General features: G+C 38.3%; 1 protein-coding gene across 7 annotated transcripts in view; it reads left to right on the top strand.

Moving 5' to 3' along the window:
• OXR1 (oxidation resistance 1) overlaps positions 1-20401 on the top strand; it is a 459178-nt gene that overhangs the window by 437246 nt on the left and 1531 nt on the right. For 4 of the 7 annotated variants that reach the window (XM_075549367.1, XM_075549365.1, XM_075549366.1 and 1 more), the window contains 5 exons: positions 6275-6355; positions 8516-8641; positions 9502-9654; positions 11923-12018; positions 12831-12904. In XM_075549367.1, the coding sequence (XP_075405482.1) occupies positions 6275-6355; positions 8516-8641; positions 9502-9654; positions 11923-12018; positions 12831-12904 (530 nt within the window). The remainder of the gene's footprint in view (positions 1-6274; positions 6356-8515; positions 8642-9501; positions 9655-11922; positions 12019-12830; positions 12905-20401) is intronic. The other 3 variants (XM_075549368.1, XM_075549369.1, XM_075549371.1) reach the window with 1 other exon arrangement.

Here is a 20401-nt window from a genome sequence, read left to right as displayed (position 1 = left end):
ATACCTTATTCTGACTAACTTCATTTCCTTGTTCTTAGTAATGCATTGTGGGTAATTTCACCTTTGTCTTCTAATTTACTAATTTGTCTATTTTTACTTGACATTTTTGTTTTTCATCAGGTAGATTATGTCTATTAAAGTTTTGTTTGCCTCTTTTGAAAATTTGTTAATTAAAACAACCTCTTACTGATTGTTTATTTTTAAAATTCCATCTTTAGTATTATTAGTATCTCGCTGGAGTATATGTGTCTGATAATTACAATATCTGAAGTTGGATCAGTATTTTGTCCTATGATGTATTATTTGTGTGTGATTATTTTTCATTACAAGCTTACATTTGCTTATTAATCTTACTCTGTGAGAATATTCATTGAATTGAAAATGTTTTCCTCTCTGAGAGGATTTATTTGTTTCTCCTGGAAACAAAATTGCTATATAACAAGCCATTTAATCCTGCTTCTGAGTCCTTGACTAAATGCCAGACATTAGGGGTCCAAAACTTGTTGTTAGGATCTCATCACTGCTACGGACATGAGTCTTAAGAGTAAACCGCCATTCACAGTTCAAGCTCAGTTTCATCTCCTTTCTTTTTTCCACCGAGAGACTTCGTAAATGCTTTTTAAAATGTCACAACCAAGAGGAATAAGAATACTGATAGAGTAAACTTTAATCAAATCATAAGTTTAATAAGACCTCATTAACTTCAATGTATAGATTATCGTCAAAGGACAATTTAGGATAAAAGAAATAATTGTTCTGAAGTGACCTTATGTTTATTCAACATGTAAATGAATACTCTTCCCTCTCCTTTTTATGAGATGATCATTATTTTTATTTTTTTGTTCCAAAACTGTAATATTATGTTAACATTAGAATTGAATGGTTTTGAGTAGTTATAGGTTTGGTGATTTTACTGAAAAAATAATGACTAAATATTCATAGATCTGTGTTCTCATGAAAACTTGGTTATTATCTGCATAAATATTTAATTAATTAACAAGTGATTTGAAGTAAGAAGATTTGGTCAACTTAAAACCTTGCTATTGTGTTTTATAATTTGGATTTGTTCTTGATTTAAATATTATTTCACTACAAGGTCTATTTCTCATCACACTAATGTCAGACTTTCTGTTTGTTCCTTTTATATCTCATTTGTTACACTTACATGAAGCACTATGTTGAGAAAGAGTTTTAACCGAGGCAACATTGAAAAAGTTTTAAAATGATAGAGCTCTTATTTTTTTAATAAATATTTTGTTGACATTGATAAATGTAGTAGAACACAAGGCTAGGTGAATTCAAGGATGCTATTGAATGCCCTTTTTGTTTAGTAGCAACAGCTTTAGATTTGTTGTTTCCTCCTAATCTATTGTAATTTGGCTATCAGTCATTAGACATCTGCAACTTGGTTCCAACTAATTGTGACCCTGTCAGTAGCAGAACGGAACGCTAGCCAGTCCTGAGCCGTCCTTATAGTAACCGGGTGTTTGACCCTTTGTTGCAGCACCTGCGTCTGCTCACCTCCCTGAGAAGCTTCCTTTTTCTTTTTACTGACTTTCCACCTCCCCAAGCTTGGTCTCCTTGAAGGGCTGATGATCCCTCAAAAACAGGACACAAACGTGATCCTCTCTTTTTAAGAAATATCTTATTAGGGGCTCATACAACTCTTACCACAATCCATACATGTATCAATTGTGTAAAGCACCTCTATACATTCTATATAATTGTGTAAAGCACATCTACAAATTGCCCTCATCATTCTCAAAGCATTTGCTCTCCACTTAAGCCCTTTGCATCGGGTCCTCTTTTTTTCTCCTCCATCCCCGCTCCCCCCTCCCTCATGAGCCCTTGATAATTTTTAAATTATTATTTTGTCATATCTTGCCCTGTCTGACGTCTCCCTTCACCCCTTTTTCTGTTGTCCGTCCCCCAGGGAGGAGGACACATGTAGATCCTTGTAATCGGTTCCCTCTTTCCAGTCCACAATCCCTCTACCCTCCCAATATCGCCACTCACACCACTGGTCTTGAAGGTATCATCCACCCTGGATTCCCTGTGCTTCCAGCTCCTATCTGCACCAGTGTACATCCTCTGCTCTATCCAGACTTGAAAGGTAGAATTCGGATAATGGTAGTGGAGGGGGAGGGGGAGCATTTAAGAACTAGAGGAAAGCTGAAAGCTGCATTCTTCATCGGTGCTGCATCGCACCCTGACTAACTCATCTCCTCCCCTAGACCCCTCTTCAAGGGGATCTCCAGTGGCTGACAAATGGGCTTTGGGTCTCCACTCTGCACTTCCCCCGTCATTTACTGTGGTAAGATTTTTTTTGTTCTGATTGATGCCTTATACCTGATCCCTTCGACACCCTGTGGTCACACAGGCTGGTGTGTTTCTTCCATGTGGGCTTTGTTGCTTCTGAGCTAGATGGCCGCTTGTTTACCTTCAAGCCTTTAAGATCCCAGATGCTATCTCCTGATAGCCGGGCACCATTGGCTTTCTTCGCTACATTTGCTTATGCACCCATTTGTCCTCAGCGATCATATCATGGAGGTGTGCACCCAATGATATGAAATTTTGTTCTTTTATGCCTGATAACTGATCCCTTCAGAACCACATGATCACACAGACTGCTGTGTTCTTCCATGTGGGCTTGGTTGCTTCTGAGCTAGATGGCGGCTTGCTTATCTTCAAGCTTTTAAGACCCCAGATGCTATCTCTTTTGATATCTGGGCACCATCAGCTTTTCTTCACCACATTTGCTTATTCACCCACTTTGTCTTCACAGTTGTGTTGGGATGGTGAACATCATAGAATGCCAATTTAATAGAAGAAGGTATTCGTGCATTGAAGGAGTACTTGAGTAGAGGCCCAATGTCCTTCCACCACCTTAATACTAAACCTATAAATATAGACACATAGATCTATTTTCCCATCTCGCTATATATATATATATATATATATATATATATATTTGCATGTACATGTCTTTGTCTAGACTTCTATAAATGCCCTTTGCCTCCCAGCTCTTTCCTCTATTTCCCTTGATTGATCCTCTCTTCTGAGGAATATTCGAGCTATACTTCTTCCAAGACAGATTTATTTATTCTAGCAGTCCATAGTTTAGTCATTATTCTTTGTCAATGCCATAATTCAAATGCAACATATCATCCTCAGTGTTTCATTGTCCAGCTTTCACATATATACCTGGTGATTGAAAATACCATGACTTGGGTCAAGCGTACTTTGTCAAATGATGTCTTTGCTCCATAGTTACCCAGTATGTCGTCTGACATATTGGCTGTTGTTTCTATGGGTCTTCAGTTTGGATCTACATAAAATGAAATACTTGACAACATTGATTTTTTTTCCCTTTGTCATGATGTTACTGATGGGTTCAATTGTGAGAATATTTTACTTTATTTTAAGTTGTAATCCACACCGAAAATGTCTTTTTGATTTTTCTAAGTAAGTGCTCCAAGGCTGCTTCATTTTCAGCCAGATTGTGTCATTTGTATATTGTAGATTTTCAATGAGTCTTTAGAGCATATATAATCCTGATGCTGCATTCTTCTTATTATAGCCCTGCTTTCAATAGATAGCACTTTTCTTTCTGCTTTGCCTATCTTTTTCATAAGAAATAAAAATGGCATGTTCAGATATCTGCAATGGTTTGAGATCCATTCAAAGTGATAGAGAGAAGGCAAGTTTTTTTTTGGTTTCTGGAATACTCTGGTGAAAATCTGGAACATTCTGGAAAGACAATTAGTAGGCTATGGTGTTGTTTTTTATGCCTATGAGATAAGCATGTTTTTATTCTTGGGATTCAGAGCAACAATAAGTGTTCTCTTATATGTCTTGTTTTAGTGGTTGTAGATGTGGGTTTGATTTCATTTTTTTTTTCAGCGATGGGTGGATTTGACCCTGCCTTTTGCATTAATAGATGATCTGTGCGAGCATCCTTTGTAGAGTGCTACAATGCGATTCGAGGTTGTGTAGAGAATTGGTCATGGTATTTAGTGTCTTCAGATGGGATTCAAGAGTATATGCTGACCAGAATATATTTTTTATCCAGGAAATATACTGTTCATTAGAAGATCTTACTTTTCTCGGTGTTGTGCCCTTAATTGCCAGGATATGATGTGAAATATTTTGTGGAAATGAGTCCAGTACTTTACCTAATCTTCTACATAAAGTAATAAGTACTTTAATAAAAGAATAAAGAAGACCAGAGAAGAATTGATGAGTTTGGATTATGATGTCAAAAAACATATCCTGTGTCCCATGGACTCCTAGACTAGTGAACAAACCTGTCTTTGCAAAGTGTAGCCTAAGTCCTCCTTAGCAAGATGGCATACCTTCATTTCATGCACTTTGGATGTGTCATCCTGAGGGATCAATTTCTGGGAGAGGACCTTGTGCTTGGTAATGTGGAGGGTCCCTAAAAACGAGGAAGGCTCTAACATGAGGCAGTTGACAGAGTGGTTTCAACAATGGTTGCTCAAAAATTGTGAAGCTAGCATGGGACTTGGGCAGAAGTTCATTCTGTTGTACAGAATTGGAACCTCCTCTTTGACCCCAGAGCAATAATCAGTACTTCCCCTGCTGTGTGACTTACCAACAGATCCAAGAGGAGGGCTATAATTCCACTCCAGTTTTTCCTATGAAAATGTACATCTCTTTTTGCCCTTTATTTTGATAAGAGAAAGTATAATTTTATAATCACTTGATTTCAAATCCTTTCCCATTGTGTATTCATAGATTTGAATGTGGAGCCATCATATTTGTATGTATTGCTGCTTTGCAAAAGTCAAGTCAGTACAATAGTGATGGTCATAGTAGAACTCGGTACTCGCCTTTCCCCCTCTTCATTTTTTTCCTATTCTTAGGAAAAAACCTTACTTGCTTTTGACAAATTTGCATAGCTTCTGATCCTCTCCTTGATGTGTTCGGTAGCCATTGCCTTTTCTCTGGCTAGAACATGGGGCTTTTAGGACCCAGGGTAGATGTCTGAACTCTATGGGCCCTTTTTGTTTAGTTTCAGCACTTTGTGTCCTAGACACCCTACAAGGATCCTTGAGGACCCAATGGTAAAGTGCTTTGCTGCTAATTGAAACTTCCAGGGTTAGCCTCCACCCATAACTGTTCTAAGTGATGCATCACAAGAGAACCCATCATAGCTCAGGAGAGTCAGCACACCATGGTAGCACCACCACAGTTAAGCATAGTATGGTAAATGTTTTGGAAATTATTAAAAGCTGTACCTGTTGAAAGAATATGTCTTACTTTTGTGTGGGTTTTTTGTTTTGTGGTTTTTCTTTTCTTTTTGTAGTAATGTTTTATACCATGTTTATTTGTCATATATGGCTTTTGCATCCAGCACTATGAAAGAGACTGATCTAGGCAATTATAGAAGATGCAGACTGTGGTAAAGTTGTTAACTTTTAGGCTAAAACTTTGCTGTTGTGTGAACTACAAAAATAAATAAATAACAACATAGAGAGGAGAAACAGAACAAGAAAAAGTGGACATGCCTAAGATTGTGCTGCTGATTAGACATGTTTTTAAAAATCTAATTCTTTACTTTCTGGTGTTTATCTTTCTCACTCCTTCCGGTTTTAAATTTTACTTCATATCTTTTTCTTGCTTTCTTCCCTTTTCTGATGCAGACCATTTAGCATAGGTATCCTGGTCAACTTTGCCTAGAATTTTCTTTCAATGTGGACGTTAGGCCACAATGTTTGAGCAAAATTGGTTGGAAGGAAAAGTTGAAGCAATTACTTTCTTTGTAAATCACAAGGCTATTTAGATTTAAAATATTTACTATTAACAAAATATGTTGTAGTTTAGTGTTTGCTTTTACAAAGTTAAATTTTGTTCACTACATTCATACTGTGAAATAATTCTTAATTCATGTAATGGTTCAACTCCATCATAAGTATCTCACTCTAGTTTGATGTATTTATCTTTGGGGTTTTAGCATGGAGTTGGGAAGACATTCTGATTTTTCTCTGTTTTGCCATGAGTGCTAAACTCATGGAGATCTGTACAAATATCTACAATATATATATATATATGTGAAATAATAACAGTGATAACTGTCCTGCCGTCTTTACAGTTCTCTTTGCCCTCTCAGGTTTCTCTATTGGGTGTTATTTTGGGGCTTTTAAATTTTGTTGGTGGTTGTTTTGGTTGGTTTTTTTTTCTGTTTATTTTGCTGTTGGCAATTTCTCTTCAACTGTCAGTGGAATTATTGTCTTCCTGTCTCCATATTCAGGTAGTGTCAGTGGCTGAGTATCACCGCAGGATCGATGCTTTAAATACTGAAGAACTGCGCACACTCTGCAGACGTCTCCAGGTGCCCCCTTCAGTAGTCTATACCCCTCCGGAGATGAATTCTCCCTGTTTGTAGTGCCCATTTTCAGGGCAGAGCTCACATTTGAAAGATTTGTTTTGACTTCAGCACTGCAGTAACTTACTAGAAAATTCCTTTTTGTATTAAATTGTACAGTATTGTCTTGAAGAGATTTAGGATTAATTTTTTCTGCCATCTTTTTATTGGAAAAGATATTCAGATGAATTTTCTGTTACTTTATGATTGTTTTCAAGGCTATGTGTGTTAGTGTGATGGGCTTCCTTTTAATATTGGAAGGATATCTCTGGGCTTAAAATGGAATGTATACTCCAAAGAATCTGAAAGGTGCACTACTTTGGGAAAAAAATAAATTTTTATTCATGAAAGGACTTCAAAGAGTTGGGGAGTAAAATAGAGTTAGATAATGTAATTTTTTTTCATCAACTTTTTTAAGTGGCCTCAGATAGTAAGGTTAATTAAGCATGTACTCTTCGACATGGTTGTTTCCATTGTATTCACATCACTTCAGATATCTTAATGGGAAAGATTGCTTTTGTGTTCTTTTTTCCCTGAGTCTTTCCTGGCTGGTGTTAGACCTACTCTGGAGTAGGTTAGGTTAGGCTCTAGAGTATAGGTTGGTAACCAGAGCTAGATAAATTATTTGAAATTCCATGAAATAATCTTTGTGGGTTTTAGAAATGGTAAAGTGATAGAATCGACCTCAGTTTTCAGTTTTATATGCTATCAGTTGTGTGAGTTTCCTCTAATCAATAAGATGTGTTTCTGTGGCTTTTTTGCTAAACCTGCTAAGTATTTTTTCCCTTTTCTCTTAATGCTTCTCATATTGTCTTGAACTTGTTTTTAAACTTTCAAATCATGAAGATAATTATTATGATCTGAAAGAATACACTTAGCTTCTCACTTGAGAACTATAGCCGTCGAACATCTATTGGTTGAAAATATATGCTGTTTGGGTTTGGCAAGAAATGTCTTTAAAGGGCAAAATAATTCGACTAAATTTCATTCCTATGTGGGATCATAGTCATCAAGCATTGCTGCATTTTTGTTATCTGCTCCAGTCAAGTCCTATATATTTTCCATGATAGAAGTTTTATATGTAATTAGCTACATTCATATTTTTTTACTTTCTAGTGTTATTACAGTTTACACATGCAATCACATTAATATAAAAAGTAAACACAACTATACATATTGTATAACAGCAAGCTTTTATTTGATAACAGTTTAAGAATCCTTTAGAGAGTGCTAGTGAGTTAATTTCCATAAAGCAAAATCATAGGCTCATTTTCATGAAGCAAATTGATCTAAAATTTTAAAAATTGATTTCTGAAAAAATTTGAAATGTTTTTATGTCCATCTGGATTAAAAAGTTCAGCATTTAGCAAATAAAAATGGAGGCATTTAAAAATAGTAACTTTTAAAATGAAGCAACTATATATCATGAACGTATATACATCTATACATGTGTATGCCATTTGGACTCTTACCAGTGCCTGTGAGAGAAAGATGAGGCACCGTGGTTCTGTGCACACGACCCCACGAACCCCGGTGCAGTTCCGCTGTCCATCGTAGGGCTGCCCTGATTCAAATGTGACTCAACAGCAATCAGTGTAGCTTTCTGTTTCAGATATAACAATTGCTTGTGTAGATGAATATATTTATATTGCAAGGAAAAGAAAGTTATTCTTTCTGTTTTAGTATCATAAAAATTAGTGTTGACACCTAGGAATTTTTCTTCATTACTTTTATGTTTCCTCATTATTTATGTTTTCCATGATTAAAAACAATTTCATATATTTCAAATAGCATGAATGCAAAGTAATATAGTTAGCTCACTTTTGACTTTCAAAGCATGTGTCTGACTCTTTTTGCACAGAAATTTAAGGTGTCATCCTTTATTACTAGTTCTTCTTAAAGTGCATGAGAAAAAAATGGCTGCTTAGATCAAAACATGGCAAAAGTGTTGTCCACATTGAGTACACCATTGTTATTTGATCAAGAAGCTTTTACTATCTTAAATCCTGAATTAAAACATTAGCCACCTTTTCTGAATTTAAGGTTTAACTTTTCTCCAAAAGCTGAAAAAGTGTAAACTGTCTTTCAACTTTGTATTAACACACTACTACTGTTTACTCTTTTTAGATTACTACAAGGGAAGATATAAACTCAAAGCAGACTGCTCCAGTAAAAGCCGACCTGGATTCTGAGTCATTTAGGCCAAATCTAAGTGATCCCAGTGAACTCCTAAAGCCAGATCAGATTGAAAAGGTATGAGCGCGTCCACACTGTTGCCTCTTTGTGACCTTACTCTTAGTAATAAAACAGCTGCTCGTTTTATATTTTTAAAACTGAAGAAATAAGGTTACTATTGCTCCTGCTGTTCACCTCCATGAGGAAAAAACAGGCAAAATTCAAATTAGGTGACGATAGTAATCAATATTTGAAATTTTGCTGTATTCCGATCACTTGTTGCATGTTATCTCATTGTCACAACAGTCGTAGGAGTTGGGTATTCGTATTGAGCACATTTTATAAGTAAAGTAGAAGATGTAGGTCGAGTAACTTGTCCAAGGACACAAAGCTATAACTTAACAAATTTTGATTTCTAACTGTGATAGTCTGATTTCAGACTCCATTCTTTGGACAATATACTAACAATCAGATAACAGACCAGTATTTTTGTTGGAGACCGAGGGCACACACCACAAAGGATTCATGTCTCTTCTGTGTTCAACTCTGTATCTTGCTCAGCATGATTCTTTTCCCCCAGGTGATAAGCAATATTTCATGCTTAGAAATACTTGAGGGACTGTAAAAGTTGTATAAAAAGGGAATTCAAAGATAATGGAATTTTTCCATGAACTTGTGAACATCCCCTCATATAGTTACTATCATTCAAGCTCTCACGACCTGTGGGAACATAAGGAATTTCTGACATAACTCAGAAGTGATCATGTTTAGGACCATCGTATTCTGGTATGACATCATTAACCTAATGAAAGAAAACCCTGTTTTCAAACAGGTCCTATTTCCAGGTACAGAGGTGAAGATCTCAACTCATATTTTAGGAGGACATAATTTGACCCACAATAGTTATCACGTGAATGGTAGCATTTTGTTTTTCACAGCTTACCAAACATCTTCCACCAAGAACAATCGGCTATCCATGGACTCTGGTTTACGGTACTGGGAAGCATGGCACAAGCTTGAAGACCCTTTACCGAACAATGACAGGTTTGGACACTCCAGTGCTGATGGTGATTAAAGACAGTGATGGTCAGGTATGAAAAGTGAACTGCATACACATCTTTTAAGAGATAAAAGTAGCAGCAGCTCTTAGTATATATCCCCTTAAACAAAGACAGGTTCCATTACTATATTTTATTAACTTTAATGGATAATTATTCAGCACTTTAAAAATAGGAGGCAATGTTGAGTGCCACAAAATATGGGCATGATTAATTTAGAATTCTTTTTTTGGGGGGGTTGTAGGTAATTTAAGAGTTCTTGGTTTCAAGGAGATTATGATCTGATAGAAAAGAAGATTTAAATACACTAGTATTACTGATGCTAAACAACATATGCTGAGTGTAGTAAAAACCCAGAAAAAACGTGAAGATGTGTTTAAAGCAAGAACGTGGTGGAGGGAAGAATCAACTTCCTGAAAAGGATGGAAACCGCTTCTCTTGAAGCATGAGTAACATTCTGATAGTTGAAGATGTCTTTGTGAAGGTGATAGCAAAAAGCAAATACATGGAAAAGAGAGGAACATTGGTTTGTCTTTGAAACAAGACATTCAGATCAATTTCTGGCCTTTGAGAATAAAAAGCAAAACATACTGCAGTCAATTGACTCCCACACATAGCAACCCTATGGGACAGAGGTCAAGCTGCTGTCTAGTTTCCAAGCTGTAAGTTCTTCAGTTCTTACGGAATCAGACTGCCGTGTCTGCCTTCCACAGAGTGGCTGGTGGGTTCAAGCTCCCAACTGTTTAATCAGCAGCCCACCACTGAGACCCCTGTGCCGCCCAGGCTCCTTTCACAAAGAGGGTGAACATCAACGTTAATGATGAGAACTCATTTAGTGCTTATTATATGCCAGGCATTGGGCTAATCACTTTACATGCATGATCTTATTTAGTTACCAAGGCCCTTTTAGTAGTATTAGGACCTTTGTTTTAAAGATAAGTTAACTGTAAGTTCAAAAGGTTCGTCATCTGAGATTTTATACCCAGTAAAAGGTATGTGCAGTAGTGAAGAAGAATGAACTATTGATACATGTCATTACATTTTATAAATATACTAAGTTAAAAAGCAGACACTTGAAACAGTAATTTCTTATTGATCCCTATCAGCAGTTTTTAGGGTAGTGTCAGGTTAGTGGCTTCCTTCATGGAGGTGGGATGGGTGTAACACAGAGGAGAAATGAATAGAGTTTGGGGAAATTTTTTTGGCCAGGGTTAAGGTTAAATTTGACATTGTTTTGGTAATTCCAAACAGAGGTGCACATTTATATTTTGTGTACTTTTCCTTTCAATAAAGTCTTTTAAAATTAAGACTATTAGAAAAATGGTCATGAAAGAGGATGGCTGAAGAGAGAACATCTATAAAATGAACAGTCTCGTAAAGATTTATAGCCCCGGGAACTCTGATCTGTCCTATGATGTAAGTCAGAAGTGATTAGATAGCAGTGGGTATAGGAACCTTGAAGGTGCCTTGGTGGCATAGTGGTTATCTGTTGGGCTGCTAACTGCAAAGTCAGCAACTCAAAACCACCAGCTGCTTTCTACTCCCATATAGAGTTACAGTTTTGGAAACTACCCCATCCTATAGGGTGGCTATGAGTTGACATTGACTTGATCGCAACAAGAGTGAGTGCGTGCGTGCGTGCGTGCGTGCTATAGGAGCCTTGCTGGCGTAGTGGGTTAAGTATTAGTTAACTGAAAGGCCCAGCCATTCTGTGGGATAAAGATAAGCAGTCTGCTTCCATGAGATTTCCAGCCTCAGAAACTATAGCTTCACTGTGAGTGAGAATCAACTCAGTTGCGGTGGGTTTGCTTTTTGACTTTTAAGTGCTCTATTCCCACAGCAACACTTTATCCTCACCGTGTACAGTGTGCTTCTGAGTCCTTGTGCAGCACAGCAACTTTTTGAGATGGCATGTTTAGTTCTTAAATTAAAAATTTATAAATTTAAAAACTGCAAAAAATATATCCTAATGTATTTTTTTCATTGAGAAACTGATATGCTTTGTAGTTGATAATAATGGTGCACCATTTAGGAACTGATCAGTAGACTGTGTGCATACAAGACTCATGATTGCTATACTTATACCTTATCTTTTTTACTTGGTTCTACTTTCTATTGTATATATATTTCCTGCAAGCATTGTCAATACCTTTTGAAAAAGAGGAAAGCAGAATGTAATTTTTATCCAAATAGATAGCACTATATCAGTTGACATTTAAAAATTATTTAGAAATATATGGAATATGCTTAATGATATAAATTGATGCTCATGTCATTGAACAGGCTTTTTATAATTTGTAGGTTTTTGGAGCATTGGCATCTGAGCCATTTAAAGTGAGTGATGGTTTCTATGGCACTGGAGAGACCTTTGTTTTCACATTCTGCCCAGAGTTTGAGGTGAGGAAAATTATGTCCAAGATTCTGTTTTTATAAAGACCTGGCACAAGTGGGGATGGGGGCATGCATTTTGGAAATATTCATGCTTTAGTTTACTCCAGTCTGGACCTTTAACTGACAGTATAGCCTTTCACCATTTTGAACTTTGGCGTCCCAAAAGATCGAATAGGGTCATACAGTATTAACAGGCTGTTTGAAAGTTAAATGGTGGTATGATTTGTAGGCAACAGTTGGCATACTTGGTATGGTACCAGACACAGATCAGGTACTTAGGAAGATATATCATTAGTAATATGAGCATTACGAGAGTCCTAGAAATATTTAATACCCAAATAGTGTAATAAATGTACATACTTAAAATTATAAATTATTTAGAATTCAGTGGAGTGATGAATTTTTTTCTTGTAGGTGGTTATCTTAACTGGTTCAACTAGTTTAAATTAAATACATCTGAATGCCAATCACGAAAAGTAAATTTTTGTGTGTGTATGACTCTGCTTAGAACATGGTAAACCTTCCCCGCAAGACGAAATTGCCTTTTAATCTTGAGAACAGGAACAGATAAAACAAGATTTGAGGAATTACAATTGAGGACAGATGTTGGAATAGATGATCTGCTTTCACATGTAGCCATACCAACACTGAAACCCAAAGTACCAGCTCTTTTTGTTCCCAGTGTTGTTCCTACTACTATAGTTAACTGTTTTAAGTTTGGACAACTAAAAGCCATCACCGTTTTTTAATACATGTTTTAGGTAGACTGCCTTTCTCCACTAAAATAATAATATTTAGAATTTTTTTCATTTGTGTAGGTCTTCAAGTGGACAGGTGACAATATGTTTTTTATCAAAGGAGACATGGATGCATTAGCTTTTGGTGGTGGAGGGTAAGTCTCTTGAACATTTTACCTTTGTTTATTTTTTTATTTATTTATTGCTTAAAAGTACTGCTTTTAAGTCTATCATTTTTTGACATATTTGAAAAAATTTCTTCCTGAATCCTAATTCATACATAATGAGACAGAGTACACTTATTTATAAGAAGATGTTTTGGTGTCGTATTTGCACCTATTGATTATGTGTTCGTGTAGTATTTGCAGCTATTGATATAATATGTGTTAATTTTCTTTTGACTAAACACATCTCTTTTTTTTTCAGAGTACAGTAAATCCTTGATACTTGAAAGGGAAATAAACCTTTTTAATGCTCAAAATTTTAAATAATAAATCACCACTGTTATTTAACCAGAGTGTAGGTAGGCCTAATTGGCTTCGTGTTATTTTGCCGTAGAGACTATTTAGATTAATATTTTTTAAGAAATAGAAATTTGTTTTCTACAAAAATAATTTTGTTACCCCAAATATCAGAGTTGTTTTGTATTGTCTAATACAATGAGTCATTCCATAGTTTGATTTAATTATTTTGATATAGTAATCACTACATGAAACATTTCTTAATCAGGTATCCCAATCGCATTTAGCTTTTAAGTTGCCTCCTACCCTGGACATTTCTAACAGCATTTAGCAAACATCAACATCTCTCTATCTCCTTCAGGATCAAACATAGAATGTATTAAATAACTCTTAGACTTGTGAAAGCCTTAGTCATAGTATTTGTAGTCCATAGTTGTAGCCTTCAAGAATATTCAGAATATTCATTATCCTGAGTGATTCTCATACCTTCCTTAAACACTGCTCTGTTAGATAGTCTCAAGATGATATGATTTATAGGACTGAAAAATAGCCATGGTTATTGTAGCCTTGGAAAAAGCTTACAATGTTTATATGATTCAGTGACATCTTTGAGGGGACTGGACTGTCATTCAACTTTCCCCCATATGATAGGCCTTCACAGAGTTCAGTTAACTCGCCTATTTATGAGGTAGGCCTCATAAGCAAGGGGCTTGAGGCTTTAAACAGTTGAAGGGTCTAAGTCATTGAAAATAGTGTAAAATGTGTTACTGGGTGTCTGGTAGAATTGGATTTGGGTTGTACAGTGTGAATTCAACAAATAAACTGAACACTGGGTCATTTGACAAGGGAACTTTAAAAAATTGGTGAGAAAATTCTATTTTCAATTTCATTTTTCACCACCTTTTCCAAGCCCCCTTGTGTATTGATAAATTTACAATCTTTAAAGAAGGAAGCTGTAGGGACTTGATGTTCTAGAATTTTAAGCAGTAGCCCCCCAAAATAGAAATAATAATGTGGTAGTCTGAATGCAGGCTTTGAAACCAAATAGGTTCAGAATCCAGCTTCACTATATACTTAGTATATGTTCAAACTCCCTAATATGTCTAAACTTAATTTTCCTGAAAATTGTAGGTTTAACCCTATGGTCAAAATTTACTGCCATTGAGTCCATTCTGACTCAGGGTGACCCTCTAGGACAGAGTAGAACTGCCCGTGTGAGTTTCTGAGCTGGTAACTCTTCACGGGAATAGAAAGTCTCATCTTTTTTTTTTTTTTTTAACAATTTATTGGGGCTGATACAATTCTTTTCACAGTTCATACATATACATACATCAATTGTATAAAGCATATCTGTACAGTCTTTGCCCTAATCATTTTTTTCTCTTTTCTTCTTTTACATTTTATTAGGGACTCCAACAACTCTTACCACAATCCATACATATACATACATCAATTGTATAAAGCACACCCATACATTCCCTGTCCCAATCATTCTCAAGGCATTTGCTCTCCACTTAAGCCCCTTGCATCAGGTCCTCTTTTTTTTCCCCCCCTCCCTCCCTTTTCCCCCCTCCCTCATATGCCCTTGGTAATTTATACATCGTTATTTTGTCATATCTTGCCCTATTCGGGGTCTCCCTTCCCCCCTTCTCTGCTGTCCCTCTCCCAGGGAAGAGGTCACATGTGGCTCCTTGTAATCAGTTCCCCCTTTCCAACCCACTCACCCTCCACTCTCCCAGCATCGTCCCTCACGCCCTTGGTCCTGGAGGTATCATCCACCCTGGATTCCCTGTATCTCCAACCCTCATATGTACCAGTGTACAGCCTCTGTCCTATCCAGCCCTGCAAGGTAGAATTCGGATCATGGTAGTTGGGGGGAGGAAGCATCCAGGATCTGGGGGAAAGCTGTGTTCTTCATCGATACTACCTCACACCCTAATTAACCCATCTCCTCTCCTAAGCCCCTCTATGAGGGGATCTCCATTGGCCGACACTTGGGCCTTGGGTCTCCACTCTGCACTTCCCCCTTCATTTAATATAATATATATATACACATACATATATACATATACACATAAATACACATACATACACACACTTATATCTTTTTTTTTTTTTGCATGATGCCTTATATCTGGTCCCTTGGGCACCTCGTGATCGCACTGGCCGGTGTGCTTCTTCCATGTGGGCTTATTTGTTTCTGAGCGAGATGGCCGCTTGTTCACCTTCAAGCCTTTAAGACCCCAGACACTATCTCTTTTGATAGCCGGGCACCATCAGCTTTCTTCACCACATTTGCTTGTGCACCCATTTGTCTTCAGCGATCCTATCATGGAGGTGTGCAGTCAATGATATGATTTTTTGTTCTTTGATGCCTGGTAACTGATCCCTTTGGGACCACTCGATCACACAGGCTGGTGTGTTCTTCCATGTGGACTTTGTTGCTTCTGAGCTAGATGGCCGCTTGTTTATCTTCAAGCCTTTAAGACCCCAGTCACTATCTCTTTTGATAGCCGGGCACCATCAGCTTTCTTCACCACATTTACTTGTTCACCCACTTTGGCTCCAGCCGTTGTGTCGGGAGAGTGAGCATCATAGAGTTCCAATTTAATAAAAGAAGGTATTCATGCATAGAGGGAGTGTTTGAGTAGAGGCCCAAGGTCCTTCCGCCACCTTAATACTTGACCTATAAATATCGACACAAAGATCTATTTCCCCAACCTCCTATATATATTTGCATGTACATGTTTTTGTCTAGACCTCCATGAATGCCCTTTGACTCTTAGCTCTTTCCTCCATCTCCCTTGACCTTCCTCCTGCCCTACTACCATGCTTCATCGCCACCTGGGCTAGAGTATACCTCTTCTCTAAGCAATCTTACCCTTGATCATTTCCCACCAGGCCTGCCACTCCCCCTTCTCTACCCTTTGGGGTCCCATGTTTTTCCCTTGTCCCTGGGTTTGTTAACACCACTTCCTTACCCCCCCCTACCCCCCACCCCAAGTCCCCCCGGAACTGTCGGTCCCGTTGTTTTTCATCCAGATAGTTCATCCAGCCTGTCCTATTCAGACAGACCTGTGGAGTCACTAACATGCACGAAAACTAGACAGAGGAACACAAAGCAACAGTATACAACCAGACAACAAAACAACCAAAACAAACCACTGAAAAAGAACAGAGCAAAACAGTTCACAAGAGAAAAGCTTGTAGTTAGTTCAGGGATCTTTGCTGGCCCTTAGGAGCGTTTTCCAGTCCAGTCTGTTGGGGCACCACGCCCTGGCCCCAAAGTCCACTTTCAGCATTCCCTGGGGACCTTGCCACTCCATTCCCTTGCTGTTCCGCTGCACTCCCCCAGTGCTTTGCCTCGGTGTGGTGGGATCAGGTCAGGTGCAATTCCCACACTGTGTCTCCGGTGCTGTCCCCTGTATCGCCCTTAGTCACTGAGGGGCATCATGTCTCATAGTAAGGCCAGCCATGTTGTTCTCTCTGTGGACTGGCTGCTCTACTCAGGAACATCATCATCACGGCCTGGTGGGCCAGGCTGTGCTCCACTCTCTCCTCCTGCCCCTTCATCTGCTCCCGTGTGCTCTGATCAAATATGTCCATCTCCCATAGCTGCAGGGTCAATGTGGACCTTTGGAACAAGTTCTTTTCGGGGGAGGGGCAGGAATCCACTTAATTTATGGTGCTGGGGCCAGCCTCCCCGACCTCTCCACCGGTTCCGTCCTCCACGCCGGGATATTGCATTCACACCTTGCGACACTGGGTTGAAGTCTGGTCCCACTTTCCCTGTGGAGATATAAACCATACCCTCCCCTTGGGTGGATTAATGCCCCATTTCTGTCATGCTGATTGTACTTACCTCAGGGGACTCATGTTGTACCTGTCCCTTTGGGTCTGGCTTACCTCGCTTAACATAATTCCTTCCAGCTCTTCCCATGAAATAACATGTTTCATGTGCTCATCGGTACTTTTTAGTGCTGCATAATACTCCATTGTGTGTATGTGCCAAAGTTTGCTAATCCACTCGTCTATCGATGGAAACTTAGGCTGTTTCCAAGTCTTTGCTATTGTGAATTGTGCCGCAATAAACATTGGAGCGCATATGACTGGTCGTGTTTTATTTGCTGCTTCAACCGGGTATATGCCCAGTAGAGGGATGGCTGGGTCGTAAGGTAGATCAATTTCCATTTTCTTTAGGTATCGCCAGATTGCTTTCCACAGTGTCTGTACAAATCTGCACGACCACCAGCAGTGGAGGAGGGTTCCTATTTCACCACAGCCCCTCCAACACTTGTTGCTCTCTGATTTACTGATCTGGGCTAGCCTCAGGGGTGTTACGTGGTATCTCATGGTTGTTTTGATTTGCATTTCTCTTATGGCAAGGGACTTCGAGCACTTTCTCATATATTTATTGGCCATATTGATCTCCTCTCTAGTGAAAGTTCTTCTCATTTCTTTTGCCCACTTCCTTAGGGGGTTAACTGTTTTCCTCTTTTTGCAGGTCATGATGGTGTTGTAGATTTTAGTAATGAGCCCTTTGTCTGACGTGTCATTACTAAAAATCTTCTCCCAGTCTGTGGGTTGCCTTGTCACCCTCTTGGCAAAGTCTTTCGAGGTGCACAGGTGTTTTATTCTTATTAGATCCCATTTGTCGATTTCCAGATCACCTGTGTGTGTCCCCTTCCCTGTTGCAGTGAGCCTATGTGCTCCCTGGGCCAGTGCTCTGAGATTAGTCCCGATTCCCTCCCTAATGGTCCTGATGGTTTGGGGTTTGACTTCTAGATCTGTGATCCACCTTGAGTGTATTCTTGTGCATGGGGTGAGGTAGACGTCTTGTTTCAACTTTCTACATGTGGATATCCATTGTTTCCAGCATCACTTATTAAAGAGGGCATCTGCTTCCCACTTGGAAAGTCTCATCTTTTGTCCTTGGTGTGACTGGTGGGTTCTAACTGCTGACCTTGCAGTCATTAGCCCAACCCATAATCTTATACCACCACCAGGCTCCTGAAACCCTCTGATAACCATGAAAAATTGATGGAATTGTGGAGTTTGTGAAAATTCTAGTGTTAGAACTGCCTTGTAGTAAGTACTCAGCAACTCACTGAAGCATTTACTCATCGCCTTCAATCCAGCATCTTTTCTCTTCTGGGACCATGGAAGGAGATGCCTCTGGGTTCTGCCCCTGATGCCACTGGACACCATAAGAGCTACATGACATTAATAAGTGTGTTGGAAGGCGTTTTATTCCCTCCACTCTGTTATCCCTTGTGGGCTCTGGAATTCATACGTGTCATTCCTGAAAGCAGTGCTCATATGAACATATACTTCCTGTGTGTTTTACCTAGGACAGATCTATAAGTCTTAAATATATCTTTTCAAAGTCGTAAGGATCACAGACCCTGTCTAAACTTAACAAAACCATGCCCTCTGCCCCCTAAAACGAATACGCAAGCCAAATTTTGCTTAGAGCTCACAAACACTGAAATCAACACTTCAGAAGTTTCAGGTTTCCAATGCAGCTTGAAAATGAATCTTATTACAGAATTAATGAGAAGCTGAGAGTCCATTTTAAGAGTTCTTAGATGTAGTCTTCTAAATTTTAAGGTACTTCTTAGATAGAGTCACCTAAGATTTCAACTAAATGCAAATGTCTGATCTTTAACACACACACACATATATGTGTATATATATATACACATATATGTGTGTGTATATATATATATATATATATATATATTTGACAAAAGAAGTACTTCAGAAGGATATCAACCCTTTCCTTTTCTCTTATAGGCTGAAAAAAGTTCAATTCGTTAGCTCAATGAATTTTTCTCCAAAATAAAAGACAGTGAGTGATTCAGCTTTGTCTTTTAGGACAGGTTAAGGCCATAAGTATAAAAGATTAGAGGTCTGTTGCCAAAGATAATGAGCTCATTATTTCAAATAGTTTGTCATTTATCTTTGTGCTGTCCCATGTGTAGGTGACAGTGACCACCCAAGGGACAGATGTGCATAATAGATGTGCATATATGAAATTGAACAAGTTTAGCTGCAAAACAAATTATGGCTACCAAAAAACTGATGAGGATGGAAAATTTAGGAACTGTCTTTTTAGTGCTCTTTGAACTAAACCAAAACAGACTCTAGTCTTGCGGCATCATTCCAAGATCACTGTCTATCTTAGCGAAGTAGAGTTTTTAATGGTCGAGGGGGCCCTTATGATATGATCTCTGTTTATCCCACTGTAGTTGATTGTTTTCTGTACTCTTAGCTTACCTCTTGAGTGACACTGGATACACTCCTATCTCTGGTGATTATAGGTGATACTATACAAGTCAACAGATTCAAGTTTTTTGTAAAGGATTAATTTTTCCAGGAACTATTCCGAATGGTTACTATCTACCTTTTCCTGCTTAAACAGAAATAAATATAGCCTAAGAATCAGATTTATACTGTGTATCAGTAGGCATTAACTATGTATCTGCTAGGATCCCTGTTGGCATAGTGAGTTGCAAGTCAGTTTGACTCTACCAGTCAACTCCAAGGGAGAAAGATGGGACTTTTTGTTGCAGTCAGCTTTGATAGCCTCAGAAATCCCAAGATATTCTGTGCTATAGTGTTGCTAGAGTTAGAATCAGCTCAATGGCAGTGGGTTGTGTATCTGTTGCTGGTTTTGCTCTAGATCAACGGTTCTCAACTTGTGGGTTGCAACTCCTTTGGGGGTCAAATGACCCTTTCACAGGGGTCGCGTAAGACCATAGGAAAACACATTATTTCGATGGTCTTAGGAACCAAGACACTGCTGTGTCTCCAGGCGGGTCCACCCACATGCAGATGTGCCCACATACGAGCACCTGGTGTGAAGACAGTTACCCGTGCTACACCATGCTTCAAGACAAAATTTCATTTATTTGTAATTAGAAAAACGATTTCACAACATATAATTAGATACTGTTTTTGTAATGAATCACTTTGCTTTAATTACGTTCAATTTGTAACCATGAAAATACATCCTGCCTATCAGATATGTTTATGATTCATAACAGTAACAAGATTACGGTTATGATGTAGCAACGAAAAGAATTTTATGGTTGGGGATCACCACAACATGAGGAACTGTATTAAAGGGCCACGGCATTAGGAAGTTTGAGAACCACTGATCTAGATAAACTTATTAGTTCCTCATTG

Source organism: Tenrec ecaudatus, chromosome 5, assembly GCF_050624435.1.
Source record: "Tenrec ecaudatus isolate mTenEca1 chromosome 5, mTenEca1.hap1, whole genome shotgun sequence".
NCBI classification, from domain to species: domain Eukaryota; kingdom Metazoa; phylum Chordata; class Mammalia; order Afrosoricida; family Tenrecidae; genus Tenrec; species Tenrec ecaudatus.
Note: the sequence above shows the minus strand (reverse complement) of the source record. Positions and strands in the feature narration are given on the sequence as shown.